This window comes from Pyrgilauda ruficollis, unplaced genomic scaffold (assembly GCF_017590135.1).
Source record: "Pyrgilauda ruficollis isolate IOZ18807 unplaced genomic scaffold, ASM1759013v1 scaffold47, whole genome shotgun sequence".
Classification (NCBI taxonomy): Eukaryota; Metazoa; Chordata; class Aves; order Passeriformes; family Passeridae; genus Pyrgilauda; species Pyrgilauda ruficollis.
Window position 1 is genome coordinate 5733826 of NW_024526266.1, and position 20766 is coordinate 5754591.

Consider the following 20766-nt stretch of genomic DNA (forward strand, 5'->3'; position numbering starts at 1 on the left):
ACAGAACAGATCCCAGCACCATGACACTGAAGAGGAAGTAAATATTGGGCATTTGAAAGCATCAGGCAGAAGAGAACAGAAAATGTGAAAAAGAAAGGTAGAAGATCCCATTCAGAGGGAAGAAAGCTTCAGAAAAAACAGTATTTTCAACTAAGACATCAACAGTTGGTTTAAGAACTGGTTTAATATGACAGATAGCAAAAGCACTGACAGTTTCTTCATCCTGTTGAGCTACAAGATGAGAAGCTAGAAAAGGAAGAGTACTTTGGCATACCTGCCCTGTGCAAGTCCTGCTCATTGCAGGAACTGAGTTACTGCCCCACATTACAAGTCAAAAAAGACTGAAGCTAAGAATTGGCTTTATTGGGCAAGACAGTCTTTTAGAAGTTGGAATCTTTCCTGTTTGGCTCACTCACACACCTGGGGTGCCTAGCAAAGCTTTAGAGCCTGCATTTGGACATCTCAGATACCGTGAGCATGAAAGGGTTTTCATAAGCCACACACACTCTGTCCAAGCTGGCTAAGCTCTTGGCTTGTTTCAGATGCAAAACCAGATCCAAGTGAAAAAAGAAAGAACCACTAAATACTTCATGCAGATGTTTGTTACGACGTGTAGATAAATTTGATTATAAGAGGGAAAGAAAAGCAGCAGTCCTGCCACGGTTTCTCCAGGCATTCAACGGCACCTGATATTTTAGCTGTATTTTTACTTCTTTGGTTTGAATGTCAGTTTGATAAATGTGAAAGCAAGTCTTGCCAGGAGCCCAAACTAAATTTCATTTGTGCTTCTGGCTGAACAAATCCTGGGCACTTCAAGTTTTGAATACTGACATTTAAGTTGTACAGTAATTTGTAGACGAAAGCCAATAATGGTATCATAACAAAGAGTTTTCTGGGGACCGAACTCTGAGTATGAACTGGGAAGTTTCCAACAAGCTGAAGTTGACATTGCAAGGAGACACCAACCAAAGACCTTGTCCTCTTCCTAACTGATTCCAGACAAGGCTGCCATAGTGCCAGACACTCTCTGGAAAGTATTTCTCATTTCTAGTCCCGATGAGTGCACCATCTGTTGACAGCAAGGCTCTGCCTTCTCCTGAGGGCTGCTCCACAGCCGCCCTCTCTGAGTGCTGGGCTGGAAAGAGCAGCCCAGCTTTCTTCCTCTGCAGCTGAAGAGGAGGAAAGCAACACAAAGTGGAGTTTTGGAATATTTTTGTTGTGTTTTGCATTCTTTAAATAGCAATTTTTTTAATAAAGCCTCTGAAAAAGAAAGGAAGAAAACAAATATTGACACCCAGAGCACTTTTTTTTTTTCTTGCTTGGAAAACTCTGTATCATGATCTGGCCTTTATTGCCAAAGCTTGTAGCTGTGATCAGCAGAGGACAGAGGAAGGAATCCCTTCCTGTTCCCAGAGTTGTAGTCTGTAAGAAAACCAAAGGTATCCAATTTTATTCAAGCATCAACCTATCAAGAGAGGTATTGAAAGGTCTGGAACCTAGACCTATGTCCAATTCACTCAGCCTGTCCTTTTTCTCTCGATTTCTCTCTCTGTCTTCAATAAGAAACTACAACACAAGACCAAAGGTGTGCTGCAGAAGCAGTTTTATATCTTTGGGCCATCTCCAACACAAATGTACACTCAGCTCAGCACCGAAACATGTTCTTTCAGTGTCACAAACATTATATTAAGTTTCCTGTACTATAAGTGTTAAGAGCCTCAAATGTCCTCTGATGCTTCTGCTGTTTCTGCTCAAACACCCAGAGGGCTTCATCTTTACTTGGTAGCCAGAAGCCACGGGCCTGGCTAACATGGCACTCTTTCATGCCTCTTGCAGCCTCCTGCACTCAACTCACAGTTTTTTCTTCACATTTCACCAGTTCCTCTCTACTAGTGAGTACGAAATTAATAGGCATTTGACTGTCATCATTTTTATGCAGGTTGACTATACATCACATTTAAGCTTATCAGCTTCCTGAAGACATATGGGAGGCTACAGAGGCTTGCAAAAAGCAGAAAACCAATCTTTTTCTATCCTTCACCAAGTGCAAAAAAGGCCCAGGAGTGGATGAACTGAAGTACAGCCCATGATCTGCAGCTCTCTGCTCTCAAAACACCTCTTAGAGATGCTTCAAGCACTCACTGGGAGTTTGGGAGTTCCATTCCTCCTGCAAGCCATCAGTGGTTCCAACCAACCTGCTCCATTTTGCTCTGGAATGGGGCAGGAAGGAGCACACACAGAGTCCAGGAAGAACTGTTAGGGAAACAAACAATGTAAGGCCAAAAGAATGCTGTTTGAGCCGTTGGACACTGCCCTTCATGCTGGGCAGGTGCCAGACACATGGCTTTAGCCTACTCAGCACATGCTACTCAAAGGGCTGTTGGGATGTTTTTGAACATACCATGTCACTGCTTGGGGCCACCTGCCAGGGCAGCACAGAGGTGACTTCAGACCACACCAGGACCTTGGCCTGGCAGCTGTGGGTGGGATCTGCACAAACACACAGCTCCCACACCTCTGCAGCAACAACAACACTTGCTGCATGTGATGGTATGAAAACAAGATCAGCTCCTTTGCCCACACAGAAAATGCTCCCTGCTGGCACTATTCCTCTAACTTTCCAACATCCCATCACTGAGGTATCCCTACGCTCCTGCTGACCATACAACGGGTCTGTTTCTTTAATCAAGGAGTCCAGCATAAAGTCTCAAACAAAGCAAATTTACACAAAAACACTGCTGAATGCACCAGGCACCAGAATAATCCTGCTCTCCCACACACCAGCTCAAGATTGCTCAGCTTGGGTAAGGGCACTAGACCACACTGATACCAATAAAGGTGTGCTCAATGGATGGTGCTGTCAGCAGCCCAAATTCTTCACGCTCCAAAAGCTCAGCAGACCCCAGTAGTGCTGACTAGCACACTGCACACTCTAGGTGGGATGCTAATCTGGGTACTGCTATAAGGGACTTGTGTTTTCATTACTTTAGCCTCACAAACAGAAGGTCATGGTAGCTTGCAAGCTGAACAATCCTTGGGCAATTTCCTAATTTTCAGTAAAAGATGATTAATCTTAGCACTTGTGGGATTTTTTTTCCCTGTTTGTGCTACTAATTGAAGAAATCAGACACACCCCTAAGTCTTTCAGGAATCAAAAGTCACTGCTTCTTCATTTGCTGTAGTCTATGACAACAGCAGACAAATCACTTTGCAGCCAGCCAGGCCAGTGTCTTTATTTGCAACTGCTCAGTGGATCTAAATTTTTAACAGATATTCCGTTTCCAGGATAGTCCTGGAAAGTAGAGGAAAATCCATGAGGACACCCTGGAGAGGAGCTGCAATGAAATCTCTGCTAAAGGCCAGCCATTCTACTGCAGCTGCTTGAGGTCAGTGAGACACAAGAGGTTTTGAAGCAGCAGCTGAACATCAATCACCACCTCAGTCATCCTCCACCACAAATACAGCTTTCTGCATATCCCCAAGTCTGTTTTCCAGTTTGAAAGGGATTCCAGCCATACAGAGGCGGCCAACTTGTAAGAAAACACTAAATTACTAATAATACTAAAAAAAACCAGTATCACACCATCCTCTCAAACCTCCTGTTCCCATCTCTTTGCAAACATACCTTTCCTCCCTCCAACTCTGTATTTGTTTTCTGTCCACTACATAGCTAAAGTGGTAGTTAGGACACATTTTGCCTGGCTGACATCTTAATAAATGCTCTAAGACTGCTGCTAGGTGACAACCACCATGTAAGCTTATGCAAACTGATTATGGGGAAAGAAATAACTAGGTGAACACTTTTTATAGCCAAAAAGATAATGCTACAGCCACCAGCTTACATGCTTTGAGGCTATGGTCCCAAGAAGAAATGCAGAAAATTTATCTTTTGCATCTTCTGTGACTGTTCTCCTCTCCCTGCTTTTTACACATGACTTGGGTTATTTTCCTGCAAATATTTTACTATCATATGTAGGACTTGCATTAAAAAAAAAATCAAAACAAACACACAAGATAATTTATATTGAAATGAGAACAGAGAAGAGAATCAAAATAAAAATATTCCCAAAATAAATACATGGATTGTTTAGACTAGAACATGTGCTTGGTTGCCGTTTGTTTCAGCCTTGTTTGTGCTTGTTTAACACATTTTCAGATCTGCTTACTCTAAGGCATAGTCCAACACAAATGTGGAAATGAAAGGAGAAAAAGGCATATAGGAACTGCAATAATTTGAAAATGACCAGATTTGATGTTGTAAGTGCTAAAAAACCAGCACAGCTAATTAGCTGTTTGTCAATGCCAGCAGTCAATCAAGTCTCAGGTATGCCGTGCCAGCTGGGAGTGGGACCAACACCGGCTCCACAGAAAGCACACAGGGAGGCAGGAGAGCCTGGCTCCCTGGACACCTGGCTCCAGATGCCCTGGTTCCAGCTCTCAGCCCTGCTGTGTGCCAAGGCCCGTGTGCTCACAGCCTTTGGGCAAATGCTGCTGGTTGCCAGTTCCTGCCTTGCACCTCATGGAATACAAAGCTGGGGCAAGGGGATGATCTCAGCAATGAACTGAACCAAAATGTACCCTTTTCCCTCCACACACCTTACCAATCACTCTTAAATAATAATAAAAGGATGTTTTTATATGTCTTGAATCCAAATCCAAATAACTCACGAAGATTACAGAATAGTTTACTGACACACAGATGGGAAATTCCTGGGCGCCTCTCTTCTAGCATAAAACAAACAGATAAAAGAGAAACACTAATAGAATTCCTGCTAAATTAGTTCTGCTTTTAATAACTGAAAGCTTCAGTTTTCAATACAAAGTAACAACAAACCTAAAGAGTTTAGTAACACAGAACTACCTATTGCAGAGTGATCACTAACTCCACACAAGCCTCTTCTACGTCCTCAAATTGCACTGGCATTCAATTTCTATATAATAAGACTTGCATTCTTTTCTTAGAGATACCATGGTGCTGTGTCAAAGACTGAAGGATGTTCTGAAAGGCTTGTCAGTAATTAAGCAGATTGGGAAGCACTCTCCCTCCAGTATTTTCAAACAGACTTCTTGTGTCAACAGGCCAACTTCCCTACCAGACTTTCACCCCCAGCCCCGAATTCCCAAGTTCAGCATTACAGACTACCCCCACCCTATCTGTCAGCATGAAAATCTGTGTCAGCAGAATAATTTTATCTGCTAAACTTGTTTACCAAGGGCTGTCACATCCTGGACTGCTTTCCATAATCTTAAAACAGCTGAAGAGCAGTCTCAGAGTCCTCCATGAAACATTACAAACATCTCACTACACACACAGGCAACAAGACTTAAGACCGATTAAAAAAATTATGTGTTAGTCTTTATTAGTGCAACACACATCCACTAATGCAGAGGAAAACAGAACTAACTACACAGCCACCCATCCAGATGGGATTGTTCTGTGGGATGCTGAGTGCCCAAACACTGCACCTTCACTGATCCACTGCAGGCTATGGAGGCTTTGCAGGACTGTCTGTTCTTCAGCCTCACATCTCCAACCCTGAACAATCCAACTGTTTCTCTGCTCTCTCTGATTAGACAGAAAGAGGTAACCTATACATCTGTCCTTTTGTTTTACCTCTAGTCTTCAAAAACTCCTACCACTTCCCACAAGAACCTAAGAAGCATCTTACAATAAGGCCAGCTAAGGGAATTTCAAAGTCTACTACTGATTTTAGGGGGTGAATTTCCCATGATTTTGCTTTTTTGGATGTCACACTCTCTTTGCAATGGTTCATTGGTTTTAAGTAACAAAATATTCACTGCTAGTATGCTTGGATCAAAACATCCTGAGCGCAAATGCTGGCACACCTCCATTCAAGTGTACAAGTGAAATGACTTCTTACATAGAAAAAATGGCAACACAAGGTTTCAGAACATAAATTTACCTCCAGCTAACCACTGCACGGAAATTAGGGATTCCACAGTTAGCTAAGTGGGGGAAAATAATGTTTTTGTTGAACTATAAGCTAGCATGGATATTATCAGAAAAAAATTACTTATTTCTGTAAGAAATAGCAGGGACTGAAAAAAGGACATATATTGGAAGCTTCTGTTGTTAAGGACTAAGCAGAACAGCAATCCTGTCGTGTTCATAGAGCTGCCATTCAGTGACACCTTTATAAAAGGAATGAAATGCGTACGGGAGGACTGAAATCTAAAGAAATGGTCTGTATATCCCACATTCTGGGTCTTCTAAAGAGTACTGCACAATCAAACATTCACACCACCTTGATATAGCCTAGGATTTTAATTGCAGTGTGAGCATTTCTTCTGCTAGGGAGGACAAAACAAAAAAACCCAGGAAGAGTAATTCCTTGCAAATTTGCAATTACGTTTCTTTTCTTTGCCTAAATCCAGCGCTGATGCAAACCACCTGGTTCAGGCACAGCTGTTACACTGGCATGCTCAGCTATGTACTGGCCAGGAACAGTCAGACATCCAAGGATTTCTTCTTGCTTTACCTACTTTATTAAGCATCAAACCTGTCAGGAAGTTAACGCTGTCACATTCCTGTAGTTACTGAGTGCTGCAAAGACATGAACACTACACGACCTTCCAGCCCACTCGGACAGCAGTGCCTTGCCAGTGAGCTCAACACCTTGCTCATTCCTGGGGGTAGGGAAGATGCCACAAAACTTGAGAGCACTGTGGTAAAAAGATTTTCCACCCATCTCCCTGTGTTCCCAAGCCTTTCATCACTAACAAGAGTTTCATGCATTCCATCATCTCACTGCAATGCAGACACAAGTACATTTCCCCCAGCTTCAGAAAGATGACTGGTTCTAGTAATTCTCAACCAGTGTCTCCCTCAAGTGAGCAATAATGCTTCAAATGCAGATGGAATGTACAAATCAATCCCTAAGTATCTGGAAGATTATTTTTCTGCCTGATAGTCAAAAATCACAATACAAATCCTAAATACACTAAGAAATGGTCTAACTTAACCTCATCCATATCAAAGCAAAATTATCAGCTGTATTTCACTTCCTGACATAAACAATATTTGCAGTAAGTGCGAATACTTCAGAAGTCATTTCAGCTTTAGCAATTTTTATAATACTAAAAATACAAACATCACTTTCTAAAAATTTATCACAGTCAGAAACAAAGTCTTCCTCCATATTTATCCCATTCCTTTAGTTTGACTGGGATTTTGAGAACAAATGCAGACACTGCTGACTGGGATCCCACTGAAATATTATGCCTTTTTGAAAAAGTGAACAGCTCAATCTAAAAGATCTTTACGTTCCAAAGCCAAGTTAAATAGACAGGTATGTGCAAGAAGTATTTCTTTTTATTCTCCTTTCTTCCACAGATTTTTTTATAAAGTGTCTGTCAAGTGATGTAGCTTTTCCCTGCTGCTCTCTGGCTTCTACGCCCTACTGATAACAGTTCAAACAAGAGAGGTTTCTGATTACCACTTCAACTAATCAAGGAGAGGGAACAACTTCTTCACCAGACCTGGGAGACAAGGGCATACTCTGTAATGAGGGAGATTGCAGCTGAACACATCTTAAGGGTGTGGACTGCAAGGCATGGAATGTACAGCAAGATTTCCTGAGTATTTTGAGTACTAAAGCAGCTTCAAGTCATAGCTACTGAAATTAGCACAGGTATGAGCAAGCAGATAAGCTCTCCAAGTATGACTTTTTTTCCTAAAAGGATTCTAAATGCAGTTCTTAATCTCTGCAGGTATAAATGGAGCAGACAAACTGCTGTATGCTGGCACTGAATAAAAAAAATGCCAAACCAGGAGAAATGAGATGTAAGAGATCCAGCCCTTATTGTCAGAAGGATTCCAAAAGAGGAACCATTATACAGATGCATCTTCCCCTAAGAAGGAGGAGAATAAAGGACAGATTTCAGATTTCAAGCTCAAGGCTTTAAAACACAACACTGGCTGCTATCAATGATTCAAAAAAAAAATCTCAGGACAGTAAACTTGCTAGGCAAAGAGGAATTTCTAAGCAGCTTACCTCAATGGACCATAATTCAACATTATAAAGACCAGTATCACCATCACACACAGCGTCCTTCTCTTTGGAGATGATACTTTGAGCTTCTGGTTCTAGACAGAGAAAACAGAAGACACTGAGTAGAAGAGGGGCACACATATGCAGGCGTATGTCAGAAGCCAAGTACACCAAATTATACTTGATTTTTAGATTTATACTTGTGTGAATACATTCCTGAACTACTTAAAAACAAAACTTTGGTTTATACACTATGATCAGCTTCTATCCAGTGAAATATTCAGAAACACCATGAAGTAAAGAATGAAAATCTACCAGATAATGTGTCAGCTATCCTGACCTAGAGTTGGTGAAAGTCATGCTTGGACTGGGATGCTGGGCTAGAAACCCTCAAAGGTCTCACAGTCAATATTTCCCCAACTCTGTTGTAACACCTTCCACCTGAACAACTGTTTTCATATAAAATCAGACTTTCATCACTGTCTCTTACCTCTAATACCACTTCATCCAGCTGCCTCTTCAGCGTGCTGTTTTCTTTCTTGAGTTTCTCATTCTCCAGCAGGGCTGCCTCCAGCCTGGCCTCCAGTCCCAACATGTATTCCTTCTTTTTCTTGCGTGACTGAAAGGCTGACTCACGGTTTTTAATCATGCGCTGCTGCCGCCTCAAGACATTGACCTGAACACACAATACACAGGCTGTTAACAATCCACAAATTAAAACTGCCTACATTCCACACAGAATTTCTGCTTCTCTGCTCTGTCAAAGGTCTGTACACATAGCTTCCCATACTCTGCTTCAAATGAGCTGGAATGGTCAGCACAGACGCACCTCAGTATCTTGGTACACCTAAGGAAAAAACAGGTCTTGAACTGTCTCAGTTTTCTTCTGTATTCTCAACATTCTATATGCAGGGGTCATCAAACATATACTCAAGTTTGATTTGATCAATCAAATCTCAAAGACAGAAAATACCTATCTTCAGGTCTGCAAGGCAACAAGAACATCTTTCACCTTGACTTCTCCCTGCACCCCTTTACAGGCTACAATCAGTCATCTGCTTTCCTAACAGAAAATTTCTAGGGTTTTTCAGTCTGCTCTGTACGGAAGTAATTTCCACACTGATTACACCTGCTTCTGTACCTTTTCCACCTATGCTACACAGTTTTTGAGATTTTGAATAGTGTTGCTGATCTCAGACTGCACATTCTATGTGTATCAAGCACTTACACGACAGTTTAAATGCAGTCTCTGGGTGCATCTACACCAACATCTTAATTCAGATCGGGAATGTGGCTTGGGTTCACATTTCCTGACTGTCCCACTAAAAGTGCTTTGCTTCACATCACACAACAGTCTCTGAGAGCACACAAACCGGATTCCTTCAGGATGAAGCTCAACCAGCAAACGTATTCCAGGAGAGCACACAATCCATTCTAACCACTAGCAGGCATTCAGTCTGCAAGACCAGACTGAGACAGCTCAAAGCAACCCCTCCACATCTTCCAACAGTCCTGACGACTGATTTTTTTTTTCCCAAGCAAGAACACTCCATCATCTTCTACCACTTACTCATTTTGTGGTTTGCACTGAGTGGGATGACCCAGACCGAAAGCATCTTGCTGCCAACAAGGATAACAATGATGAATACTGCAAAACTATACAAAACTACTTGAAATCCTAAGTTCAGACACTAGGTTGTTGATTTCCTCTCCCTCACAGATTAGCAACTCCGTTTTCATTAGGAACAGAAGACTTCCATCACATTTTTAAGCTGCAACTGGATGTGCCTCAATGATAATTACACTGACAGATAACTGAATGATCCATCTTACGCAGACCTGAATATTCTTCAGTACCTACCAGCACAGGCCCCGGTGTAATCTGTGTCTCTCAGAGCAGGAACATTAAAGAAAAAAGATGAAAGAAAAAAGATGAGAACTATTCCAGAAGTATTATTCTAGGGAAATAGTATAATCACAAAACAGTAACATTAAGTAACTCAGATTTTGAGTCCGGCTATGTCAAAAACCTTAACCACAGCTTTTCAAGTCTCTCCTTGCATCTACCTGCACACAGACAATATGTTGTTCTAGGGCACTGGCATCTTCAACAAAAGTGGCCACAAGCTGTTTGAAGACACCATTCTTCATGATGCTGCAGTTTGGTGACAAAGATGAAGAAAATGTGTTACAGTGCATTAAAGTTCTGGGTTGCCTCCATGTTGGTCTAACTGTTTTTTATGAAGATCATTTATTATACGTCTAGTCTGCTTTCACCAACCAAGTCTGTGAAAGTGAAGTTGTTTGTACTTACTCCAGTTTCTCTCTTTAGCAGGGAGTGGAGAAGGAAAAGATTTTAACATATTTTCATTAACACTAAGCTTTGTCTTGAATTTTTTAAGTACAACATTTAACACAAAAAAACTTCTGCAGACATATAAAAACTGGACCAAAAAAAAGATTCAGGCTAGCCAAGAACTGCAGTGTACAGAACACACCAGTCTGGGGCCAGGATCACTTAAACTGTTCAGAGATGAAAAAACAAGGCATGAGTTCATGCAGCAGCTTTGGCTCAAGTTGTGTGCTATTCCAAACAAGGAGTTATATTCCCCTTTTTAAAAAGACGTTCTGCATCATGAACTCAGAAAAGACCAAACTGTTTACATCCATTCTTGTTTGCAGACCTGCTCAGGATTATTCATTACTGGACAGCTTTTAATTATATGTCTGGAACCTCTGGCAAATCTACATGCTTCCCTGAAGAAAATAAGGTGTTAGAGCACCAGCGCAGTGCCTCTACACTAAGAATACATCCTAACGTGCATCTGTCACTGTTTCAGACACTGCCATCTACATTTTATGTGTTACTTATCCAGATTGCTCTACTTTACTCACAGTTATCCAAATGCTGTGAGGAACAGCAGCTCTCCCCTAACCCTGATTCCAGGTACTCTGTGCAGTACCTGCACTTCAGTATATGCCAACTACATTTTGACTAATTTTTAAACCTTGCTTAAATGAAATCCAGTATTTGTGTCCTTAAGTTATTTTGTTTTAATTTACAATTCTTAAACAGTTTAAGGTCCTCCTTGGGCAGCCCTCCAGGTCTTGCCTGGCTTTTCTCAAGGAATATGCCACAACTGCACACCCAATCCCACCTAAATGTGATGCAGGAAATGGAAAGAGCTGTGTGAGCGAAGTGGTACAGGAAGGCTGAACCTGGAAGCAGTATGGTAACCAGCATTACACAGCTGGCCTAGCACCAAGGTAAACATGCCCCCTGCCCGAGCACTTTGATACTCAGGAGTGAAAGGAACTAATTTATAATGTCAGTCTGCTTCAGCAAACTGCATTTGCTTTGCACAAATGCTGAACCAAGATTAAAGGTAGCAAACACCTCTGCTAACTTCTTTTACAGCCTGCAACTTTTAAAGTTCCTCTCAAGATAACAACTCCTAGGTCTAAGGAAACACAGACCGTAGAGGGAGAACACTGGCCTTAAAAACAATCAGTAATCAGTGATGCAACTTCGGCTTTCTAGCTCTGAAAAGCATATCACCACTAGCAGAGACACACACAAAAACGCTGTAAATATGGAGAACTGGCAGGTTCATTGCAAACCCTTGCTTCAAACAGCACTAACCAGATTCAGATTGTCCTCTGTCTTCAGAGGTTTTCCAGAGCCATGCACTTTACAAATAAACACTGCTACCTCAATTTACTTCCAAAGAAAACTCAATTATGAGCAAAATTTAACCTCCCTTCCAACACAAGCTGTACTTCTAGAAGCAAGAATGTCTCCCATACTCCAAAGAGTTTTTGTACATGTGCTGGGAAAGTTAACAAAGAGCTGGAAGTATAAACCATTCAACGTAGCATTAGCTGGCTTCTTACCTCACCTTATGAAAGCTGTCTTTGAAGATGCATCTTTGATTGCAGGAATACAAGACATATGCAAGGTGGTTTTGTTCTAATGGAAGTTCTGGGTTTTCTTGTCTCTAACTCAACAGAACACAACTTGCTCAATGAGTTTGTTACATAATATTACACAATGCACAGCACAGAAATGAGGATTCTTCAAACTGAAATCCACACTTATGCTGAAGTTATTTTGCATAATTAAACTTTTTTAGATTTTCTGTATTCTGGCACTTCCTCATGGCTGGCAGGCAGCACGTGTGCCACCAGGGCCTCACACCTACAGCTTGCCATCAGCCCATCCCAGTGTAATCCACTGGCAGTTTGAATGTTAAACTAACAGTTTATCCCACCTAAGCCCAAAAGAAAGTACTGCAGTGTTTCTTTTCATACTGCAACATTTGCTCAGATTAGCAAACAATCACAAGTGTTACAGAGCTCAAACAACAGCTCAATCTGTGCAGCCCTGAATTCCGCACACGGTGTCCAAGGCAATCAGGAGATGTTTTAACCCTGCTGGCCCCAGCTGAATCCCAAAACATTTGTTTCTTCTCAAAGCGCTTTTTCACAGTATGTGCCAAAGAGCAGCTGCAATTTTTTTTTTCACGTTGTAACCAACACAGGTAAGATGTGCAGCATTTCACAAGTCTTAAAACTGCTTCCCTAAAATGGCTTTGGGTGGAAATACCAACACCTGTTTAGTACCCCAGCTACACACCTGACTCCTGATGTCATGGATATATATATAGAATATGATGACAAGAAGGGGGTTTTGTCATTAAACCTTACATTCAGACAGTGGCAAGATGCCATGCTAGCCCTGCTTACTGGGAGTCACAAATCTATTGACTGCAGGTCATTGATTTGTGGTCCCTTGACTTAACTCTGCATGGCAGGGAATTATCACTAAAAAATGCAGTACACTTAACTGCTCCGCCTACTACAGACCTTTGCTTCCTGCACATTGAATATCAAGTTTCCACTGTACTATGGCTGCTAAACTACTGGTAGCACAATATTTCCATTATAAAACACAGCCCACACACAAATATGATTAGTGAGAAAAAGTTACCATCAAGCCTGAGTGACAGTCCCAGACACCAGGAAATTATACAGCAACATCCCTCCAAAAAAGCTGAAGGAAGAGGCTTCCCACTGCTTTTGGGAAACAGTGACCTGCACTGCTAATAAGCAGGTGCCTATACAGCAAAATTCCACGTGTTTTCACCAGTGTTTTCTCCCTTACACTGAGATGTGATAGGACCCTAAACTCACAACTGTGCTTGGAATACCACACTGGGCAATGACAGAGTTTTGAAGTCATCAACAAGAAGCTTTGGTCCTTTCCACAAGCATGTCTTCTTTGGAAAACAAAATGCAATCAAAGCAGCTCCAAATTACTAGAAGCTACATCAAGTTAACACCCAGCTGGTTAAGATGTCACAGATGAAGGGGAAAAAAAAGTCCACACACATCTCAAAAGCTACTGTTTACACATACTGCTTACTGAGAGCTACTATGGAAAAACTGACTTATTCACACTGTAATTGTTGAGAGCTTAACCCTCTTCTATTCATTCAATAAATTATCAAAAGGGAGCCTGAAGAGCTTAGGATCATATGGAACTCGGTAACTGAAGCTTCTAAAAATCATGAGTAAAATCTGGAGAGATAAATGGGGATTTCAAGAGGCATTGAAATTTCCAATTAATCTGCTTCCAAAGAAACATTTTTATTATATGGATTAGAAAAGTGATTTAGCACTAATCAAAAATCAGATCTATCCAATCTTCCTGTATGTAAGAGAGGTCCAGCCACTGAGAGTTTGCATTTGAGAAGACAAGTTACAGAAAATATCAGTCAGCACTGTCTTCTGCCATTGCACTTGCATACCTGGTCTGCAACTCCAGCAGGCCAGCAGATATTTAGCTGTTCTTCCCTGTTCTGTGCCAAGCTGCTAAATTCCCTGCTCACAGCTGGAAATCCTGTTAAGAGTTTTCCTGAGACTCTGAAGGGACCATTAGGTCCCACATGCAAGTAACTGAAAGAGGTGCACAAGCCTTGGTTGGCAGCTATCACAGAGTCAGAACTTACATCCAGCCCCATGGCTGGGGAGCTGCTTTGGAGCAAGGGCTTTGCCACCGGGATTTTGCCATTGCTGGAGGTGTTCCCAGCAGCTGGAGACAACGCCTTCACCGTGTGGTTCTGAAGTGCTGGGGCCCCTCCAGTGACTGCAATGACTGGTTGGGAGGCAGGAAGCACCCCAGAAGCCTGGAGCTGTACCACAGCAGGCTGGGGCAGCACCACAGATGGACCTGGAACACAAGAACAGCAGCACTCAGCATGGATGAAATGGATTTGTACATGACCACTTCATAGGGGCATACCGCTATCCTCTCCTGCCCTGCACAGCTGATCTCAAATCCATTAGCACATTGCACAGAACAGGATTGGAAAGAAGTTGTTCCAAAGTTTACAGGACTCTTAATCCATCTCGCAAACCAAAACTACAGATATTAAAGGAATCCAATAAACCAAGCCCTGTCTCAAAAGCTCTTCAAAGTTAATAAAATTCAACACTTGTTATATACATTAGTCAGTACTGCTAATACTTGAAGCACTCTCAACAACCTTTTCACAGAATTTAGCCAACTTACCTCAATCCTCCTTTTCCCTTTTGTCCATAAGTACTTTATTGCTGTATTCAATGGAAAACTTACTACACAGAAGTGACTCATGCCACACAGATCAAGTCAAACTAGCAGAGAGATGGAAAATGAACAAAAAAGAACAACGCCTTCAAAACTTACGCTGAAGCTTCAATTCACACTAAGAGCATTTTTCTAGAAAAATGTCTTATGTAAGAAAGTTTATACACAAGCTGAATCGAGCTTAAAGAAAAGCCAGCAGAAAAAATGAGGTAATTTTGACAGAGTTTGAAATGGAATTAAAAACAGTCACTTCCAAGAAATTTCAGTCCAACAACTACATTTAACTCAAGCAGGTGCTTGAGTAACATTTTGTTGTCTGAAAACACATTAATGTCTCTCTAATCCTTTGTAACAGGATGACCTTGCCAGCTTTCAGAAAGAGCACATTCCAGCTGAGCATTCCAACCAAAATGCTCGACAATGGATTACAGCACTTATCCAGCCTTCTGGAAGGTGAAAAGTGAAGTAATTTACCTAGTGCCAAGATCTTACACAGGGGGTAAAACTAGACCTTCTTTTTTTTTTTTTTTTTCCAGACACAATCTCAAAGACATCATAACTTAGTATGAATCTGTTTAAGAATCTTAAATGATGAATTTGAGACTATTTCAATTTTTTTTTTAATGTATAAAAGAGATGATGCTCTAAGACCATGCTTTCTCTTTTAAGCTTTTATAAAAGGCTGTGAAAATAAAATTTCTCATGCTTCTTTGAAGATAACGGCACATTTCAAACCGCTATTTCCAACTTGTCATACGCAGGGGATTTAGACTGATGAGAAAAGATCCTTATGGTTTTTGTTATGGAAGCTCCACAAGAGACATTTTAAACATACCATCAGATAAAGGAAGCATGGACATACTTCCACAAAAGTATTTCCTCTATACTGTCTCACAGAAACTACTGTCCTGACTTTTCTTCGGGCAAAAGGAGAAGCTGCTCTTCAGAATACTAGACTTATATCCAAAGAAATCCATATCCCCAGCATTCCTTATTCCAGATGGTATTTTATCAGCTGGAACATCAGAAGGAATAAGAATTAGGTCACGTTGACAATGCTGACCTGTGTTTTAAGCAGTCTAGCAACCTTAGGCATGTTACAACAAATGTCAGCATCTTCAGATTTGGCTGAACCCCTGATGGAAGAGAAATCAGTAATGGAGATAAATTTTTCCCAACTGCAATAATTTCTAGATATGTGCCCTTAAGAATTTGTCTCCTTTTCCTTGCCTCAGTGTCTGTGAAATCAACTGCAAGGGACTGTGGCCATCAGCTGGTGAAACGAGCAACTGCAGCTGGCAAGGGCTGCAAGGCAAGCAGTGTCACTCCGGTGCCCGCTGGAGAGTGAAACAATGCTTTGGATCCAGAAATGAAAGCTCGAGCTACTTCAAAAATCAGTAACAGGGTAACTGAAGCAATGAAGAATTATCCTGGGGCAGGTAGTCACTTTTCTCTTGTTAACATCAGCAACTTTTCTAACCTTTGACACAGCTCTCAATTTTTTGCAGATTTCACAACATTTAATGCTGTTTAGTGAACTAAAAAGCCATAAACCCATGCTCCCTCCATCCTGTGGAAGTTTCATGTGAGTAAAAAAAATGCTTCTATCACTTCTCCCAAGCTTTCCAGCTTCCTTCAAGCCATGCTAAGTAATTCTACTGGATCTTCCTTCAGTTATGACAGAACAGCACTGTAATCACCTTATGCACCACCTGACATTGCAAGCAAAGCAAAGCATCCCTACAGAGCAAAGCATCCCTATAGATCCTTCCAAATCAGCAGTTTTATCTCAACAGCTGCCAGTGTTCAGCACAGCTGCTGTCTTCCATTCCAAATAATGGAATTATATAATGCAGTCTTCCATTTTACACCATGCCCATGTGAGTGCTGTTTCTCACAGGACAGGACAAGAGGAGTAAGGCCATCTTCTCAACCTAAAGCGTTTCCAGCAATGCATGTAGAACTCTTTTTTCTCCTATTCCTCCTCTTTCACACACCAAACCTAACTCCATTCTGTCAGCCATCCCAAACAGACAATGCTACCAACAAGACCTGGCCCAGTCAAGACACTTCACCTACCTTTAGGAGGTGCTGGCTGGATGTTAACAACTGGCTGATTCTTTGGCAGTGGCACAAGCGTGGGAAGAGTCTGAATAATGATGGTTTTAGCTGGGATGCCAATGTTAGCCTGAGCTTCAGGCACAGCAGGCAAAAGGGGTTTGGGTTGTATCAAAGGCCTGGACACTGTCTGACCACACTTCTTCAGGCTCTTCACAGAATTATTTGCTAGAAAAGGAAAGAGTCAGAACTGGACCAAGAGGCATAAAATACGTAATTCAAGCAATAATGAAGTAGATTTTAATGTGGGTTTTTTAATCTGTCTATAATATTTGTTGAAAATAAACATATCTGATCAAATATCCAAGTCATAAATGATAGGACATCTAGTGTCTGTTAATTAATAGCATTAATTTGGATGCAAGACAACACGCATATTATCTATAGGATAAAAGTAACTTTTTCTCTCGTACCAGATCGAGAAGAGATGCTCACAGCAGGCTTCTTCCCTCCATCTCCTTCAGGGGATGCAGGGCTTCTGCAGCTCTTGCTGTAGAGAGAGATGGGAGACATCTGGGAGCTACAGCTGAAGTCCACTTCATCCTGCAGAGAGAAAGCACAGGAGATTAACACTTCAGAAACCCAGAGCAGTATCTACCAGCAGTTCAGACTATATCTGCTTCTCATCACATCTGTGTTGCTGCTGCAGCCAACAGGAGAAAGGTTTTACTCTGCAATTTGATGCTGGCCAATGCCAAGTACCACTAAAAAAAAAACCCCAACAAGTACTTGTCCCCATCAGCAGAGCAATGGGAGGCATAGACCAACGTGCTAGACCCAGAAACCTTTAGAAGACATTTTGTTTGGCAACAAAGCTAATGAACATAGCTGAGGAAAGAGAGCTGAACATGTTCTTATTTGAATGGGTCACAAAGAGATAAGAAAACACCACTGATGGGTTTTTGCAAGGGTTGGGAAAATAAACTGTTTCCTCTTATGCCATGAATTTGGTCAGAGGAGTAAATCACAGGGCTTTTGTTTTGTCAGAGCTGTTGCTGTGTTACATGGGGGGTTTTGCATACAGGCACATTCTGCACTGGAGAGTCCACAGACGGTGGTGAAGGGACCGAACAGCTGGAAGTGGCTGGTGATAAAGGTTCTGTCTTCACATTCGCATCTGCAAGAGGCAGGTAAAGACATTTCACTGCACAGGTTTGTAGCAATGGGAAAAGTAGAGAACACACTGTCCTACACCAGATATTTAATTCTCAAAGCAAGGCACAGCAGAAAATGTAGGGAGATTTGAGCTATTATACAGCTTGGCTCATAGGGCAGCCCTTGCCAGCTGCACCCATCTCTTACAGAAACACAGCCAAATTCCCATCACAGAGCAAAAGGCTGTAGGACATCAAACAGTTCCACATGAGTTTTAAGAGCTCAGCCTTGTGGGGCAGGAGGGGAAGAGCAACAGCTGCAAAATATAGGAGGTTAATTACCTGCATAAGCATGGCCTGTAATATTCCAAAGGTCCGAGTCCCAAGACATCAAATCCAAATCAAAATGAAAGTTATAGAGATCATTTTCCTGAAATGATAGTTCAGAAAAAAAGACAAGACAAAAAGAAAGATGCTTTGACACCATCAGCCATTATGTTCACATTCTTACAGCTCCAGAAAACTAAACAAACAGCATAACTATCAATCACTTCAGGTGCCTTAAAGGTATGCAGAGATGAAAGTCCTTAAAGGAGAAATTATCAACTGAAACACACAAAACAAGGCTTCTTTTAAACTTACACCAGTAGGAAGGGGCAGGTCAGTTTAAGATCATCACTAATTATTGTACTCTTCTTTGTAATTTGCAAAGCAAAAGTTCTAAGTTCATTGAACCATCTCACAAAAAATACAAGTCTTAGGAACCTGGTGCCAGCCTTTCCTTCATCTGCCTTGAAAAATTTCTTTAATGCTCTTCCACCATTACATCTCAAAGCACTTTACAAACAAAAGCAGCACAGGGACAGTAGCAGGAAAACAGACACAAGATTGATTTGCCCAAGACCTGATTAACGGTATGTGTTAGGTCTCCCTATACTTGAACACAGTGATGTCAACATCTAAAGCCAAGGACATCAGTCTCCTTTTCCAACAAAAATCAAAACAGGCTAAAATCACTCCATACATATTATTTATCATACGACCTTTAAAACAACAACTGGCATTTTTCTCCATTTATCCTGCTTGTGCATCTCTTAAGTCTCAGTTTCCTACACAAATGTGGCCCTTAATGAGCACTTGCATGAAAAATACAAACATGACCTACCCAGCTCACACAAATATACAAAGATTTTCCTGAAAACCATACTGCAATCATACCTTCCCTTATACTCTCAACTTGCCCTGTGAAGGGAGGCTCAAAAAGCCTGCAAAATGCATTGATAATGGTACTTGCAATTAGAATGAAAAGAAAGCTCATCAGAGCACATTTAAAGGAAGAATGACCAAAAAACCACAATGTGAGCTGTGCATTAAGAGCCCTCACCTAAGCAAGTAATGCCGACCTGCTAACGAGGAATACCTTTCCCTTGTACAATCAGTCTGTTCCCACATTTTCTCCAGTGACTGGTTCTACACATGTAGGAATGCTCTTAGGACATGGGGTTTACATGAGATGATAACCCAGGCTTGTGCTGGAGGTGGATTGGGACACAGCGAGCAGAGACACGGCTGGGGAAGAACATGGAGAGGAGAATCCACGAGGTAAATGCCCCGGGAGAGAAAAAGCAGTATGGACAAGTGGGCAGTGAAAACGACCTGGATTAATGCAGAAGGTGGCAAGCAAAGGTTTTTTCGAGAAAATCCTACATTAAAGAAGAAATCAAGAAGTAATTAAATAAGCAAAGGGATAAAGAAGAGCCCGGGTGGATGTAGGTGTAACACACCCACCGTTCTCTCAGGTAGCCCTGAGCCAGCGCTCCCCCAGCACTGCCCTGCGGGGTTCACCTTCCCCGAGGCAGTGACAACGCCACTCCTCCTCGTCGGCGCCTCGCACCCTCACCCCAGCCTCCCTCCCTGGCACACTCCGCTCCGCAGCCGTGCCCCGCAGCGCTTCAGCCATCGGTGTCTCCAGCGCTGACGCGGAGTGCAGGCCGGGCGGCCACGCTCTCCTGCCAGGCTGCTTCGAGGCCCCCCGAGCCGGGCCGGGGCTCTCACCGTCGGCAGAGCGCGGACCCGGCCCCCGCCATCCCCGGTACTCACGTCGGGCTCGTCCTTCGGGGCCGCGGCGCCCAGCAGCTCGCTCAGCTCCTCGCCCAGCACAGCCTCTGCGGAGAGAAAACGGGCTCAGCGCCGGCCCGGCCCAGCCCGGCTCCGCCGGAGAGCTTCGTGCCGGCCCGGCCCGGCCCCGGCCCCCCGAAGCCGCGCTCACCCCAGTCCAGGCCGCCCCCCGGGGCGGGCAGCAGCCCCGCCGGCTCCCACTCGGCCTCGGCCGCCGCCATCGCTTCCCGTTCCTCCCGAAACACACGTCTGCTTCCGGCTGGGCCGGGCCCGCCCGCCACGGCGGCCGCCGGCGGACAATCGGCGGGCGGGCGGAGGCAGCGCGGCCTCGCGGCCTCGCACGGTCACTGTCCGCGCTCCGAGCTCCGCAGAGAATCACAGCTTCAGCTGAGTTGGGAAAGGGCTCTGAGATCAGCGAGTCCAGCCCATGACCCAGCACCACCTTGTCACCCAGACCATGGCACTGAGGGCCGTGTCCAGTCCTTAAACACCTCCAGGGGCGGTGACTCCAGCGGTGCTCCAGGGCAGCCCCTTCCAGTGTCCAGTCACCCTTTCTGTGTAGAAATTCCTGTGAATGTCCAACCTGAACCTCCCCTGGCACAGCTTAAGGCTGTGTCCTCTTGTCCTCTCAAAAATAACCTGGGAGAAGAGGCCAAACCCCCCCTGGTTACGAGGCTAAACAACCCCAGCTCCCTCAGCTGCTCCTCATCAGACTTGTGCTGCAGCTCCTTCACCAGCCTCTCTGGACACACTCCAACACTTCAACATCCTTCCTGAACCGAGGGGCCCCGAACCA

The 20766-nt window shown here is 43.0% G+C and overlaps 1 protein-coding gene across 2 annotated transcripts in view; it reads right to left on the reverse strand.

Annotated features, from left to right (window-relative positions):
- ATF6 (activating transcription factor 6) overlaps window positions 1-20627 on the reverse strand; it is a 74553-nt gene extending 53926 nt beyond the window's left edge. For both annotated transcript variants that reach the window (XM_041478930.1, XM_041478929.1), the window contains exons 1-9: window positions 20122-20627; window positions 19953-20017; window positions 18195-18282; window positions 17781-17875; window positions 17172-17301; window positions 16720-16926; window positions 14024-14244; window positions 8503-8688; window positions 8016-8107 (exon numbers count right to left, since the gene is read on the reverse strand). In XM_041478930.1, coding sequence (XP_041334864.1) covers window positions 8016-8107; window positions 8503-8688; window positions 14024-14244; window positions 16720-16926; window positions 17172-17301; window positions 17781-17875; window positions 18195-18282; window positions 19953-20017; window positions 20122-20191 — 1154 coding nt within the window. In that variant the 5' untranslated portion in view covers window positions 20192-20627. The remainder of the gene's footprint in view (window positions 1-8015; window positions 8108-8502; window positions 8689-14023; window positions 14245-16719; window positions 16927-17171; window positions 17302-17780; window positions 17876-18194; window positions 18283-19952; window positions 20018-20121) is intronic.
- Between the last annotated feature and the right edge of the window lie 139 nt (window positions 20628-20766).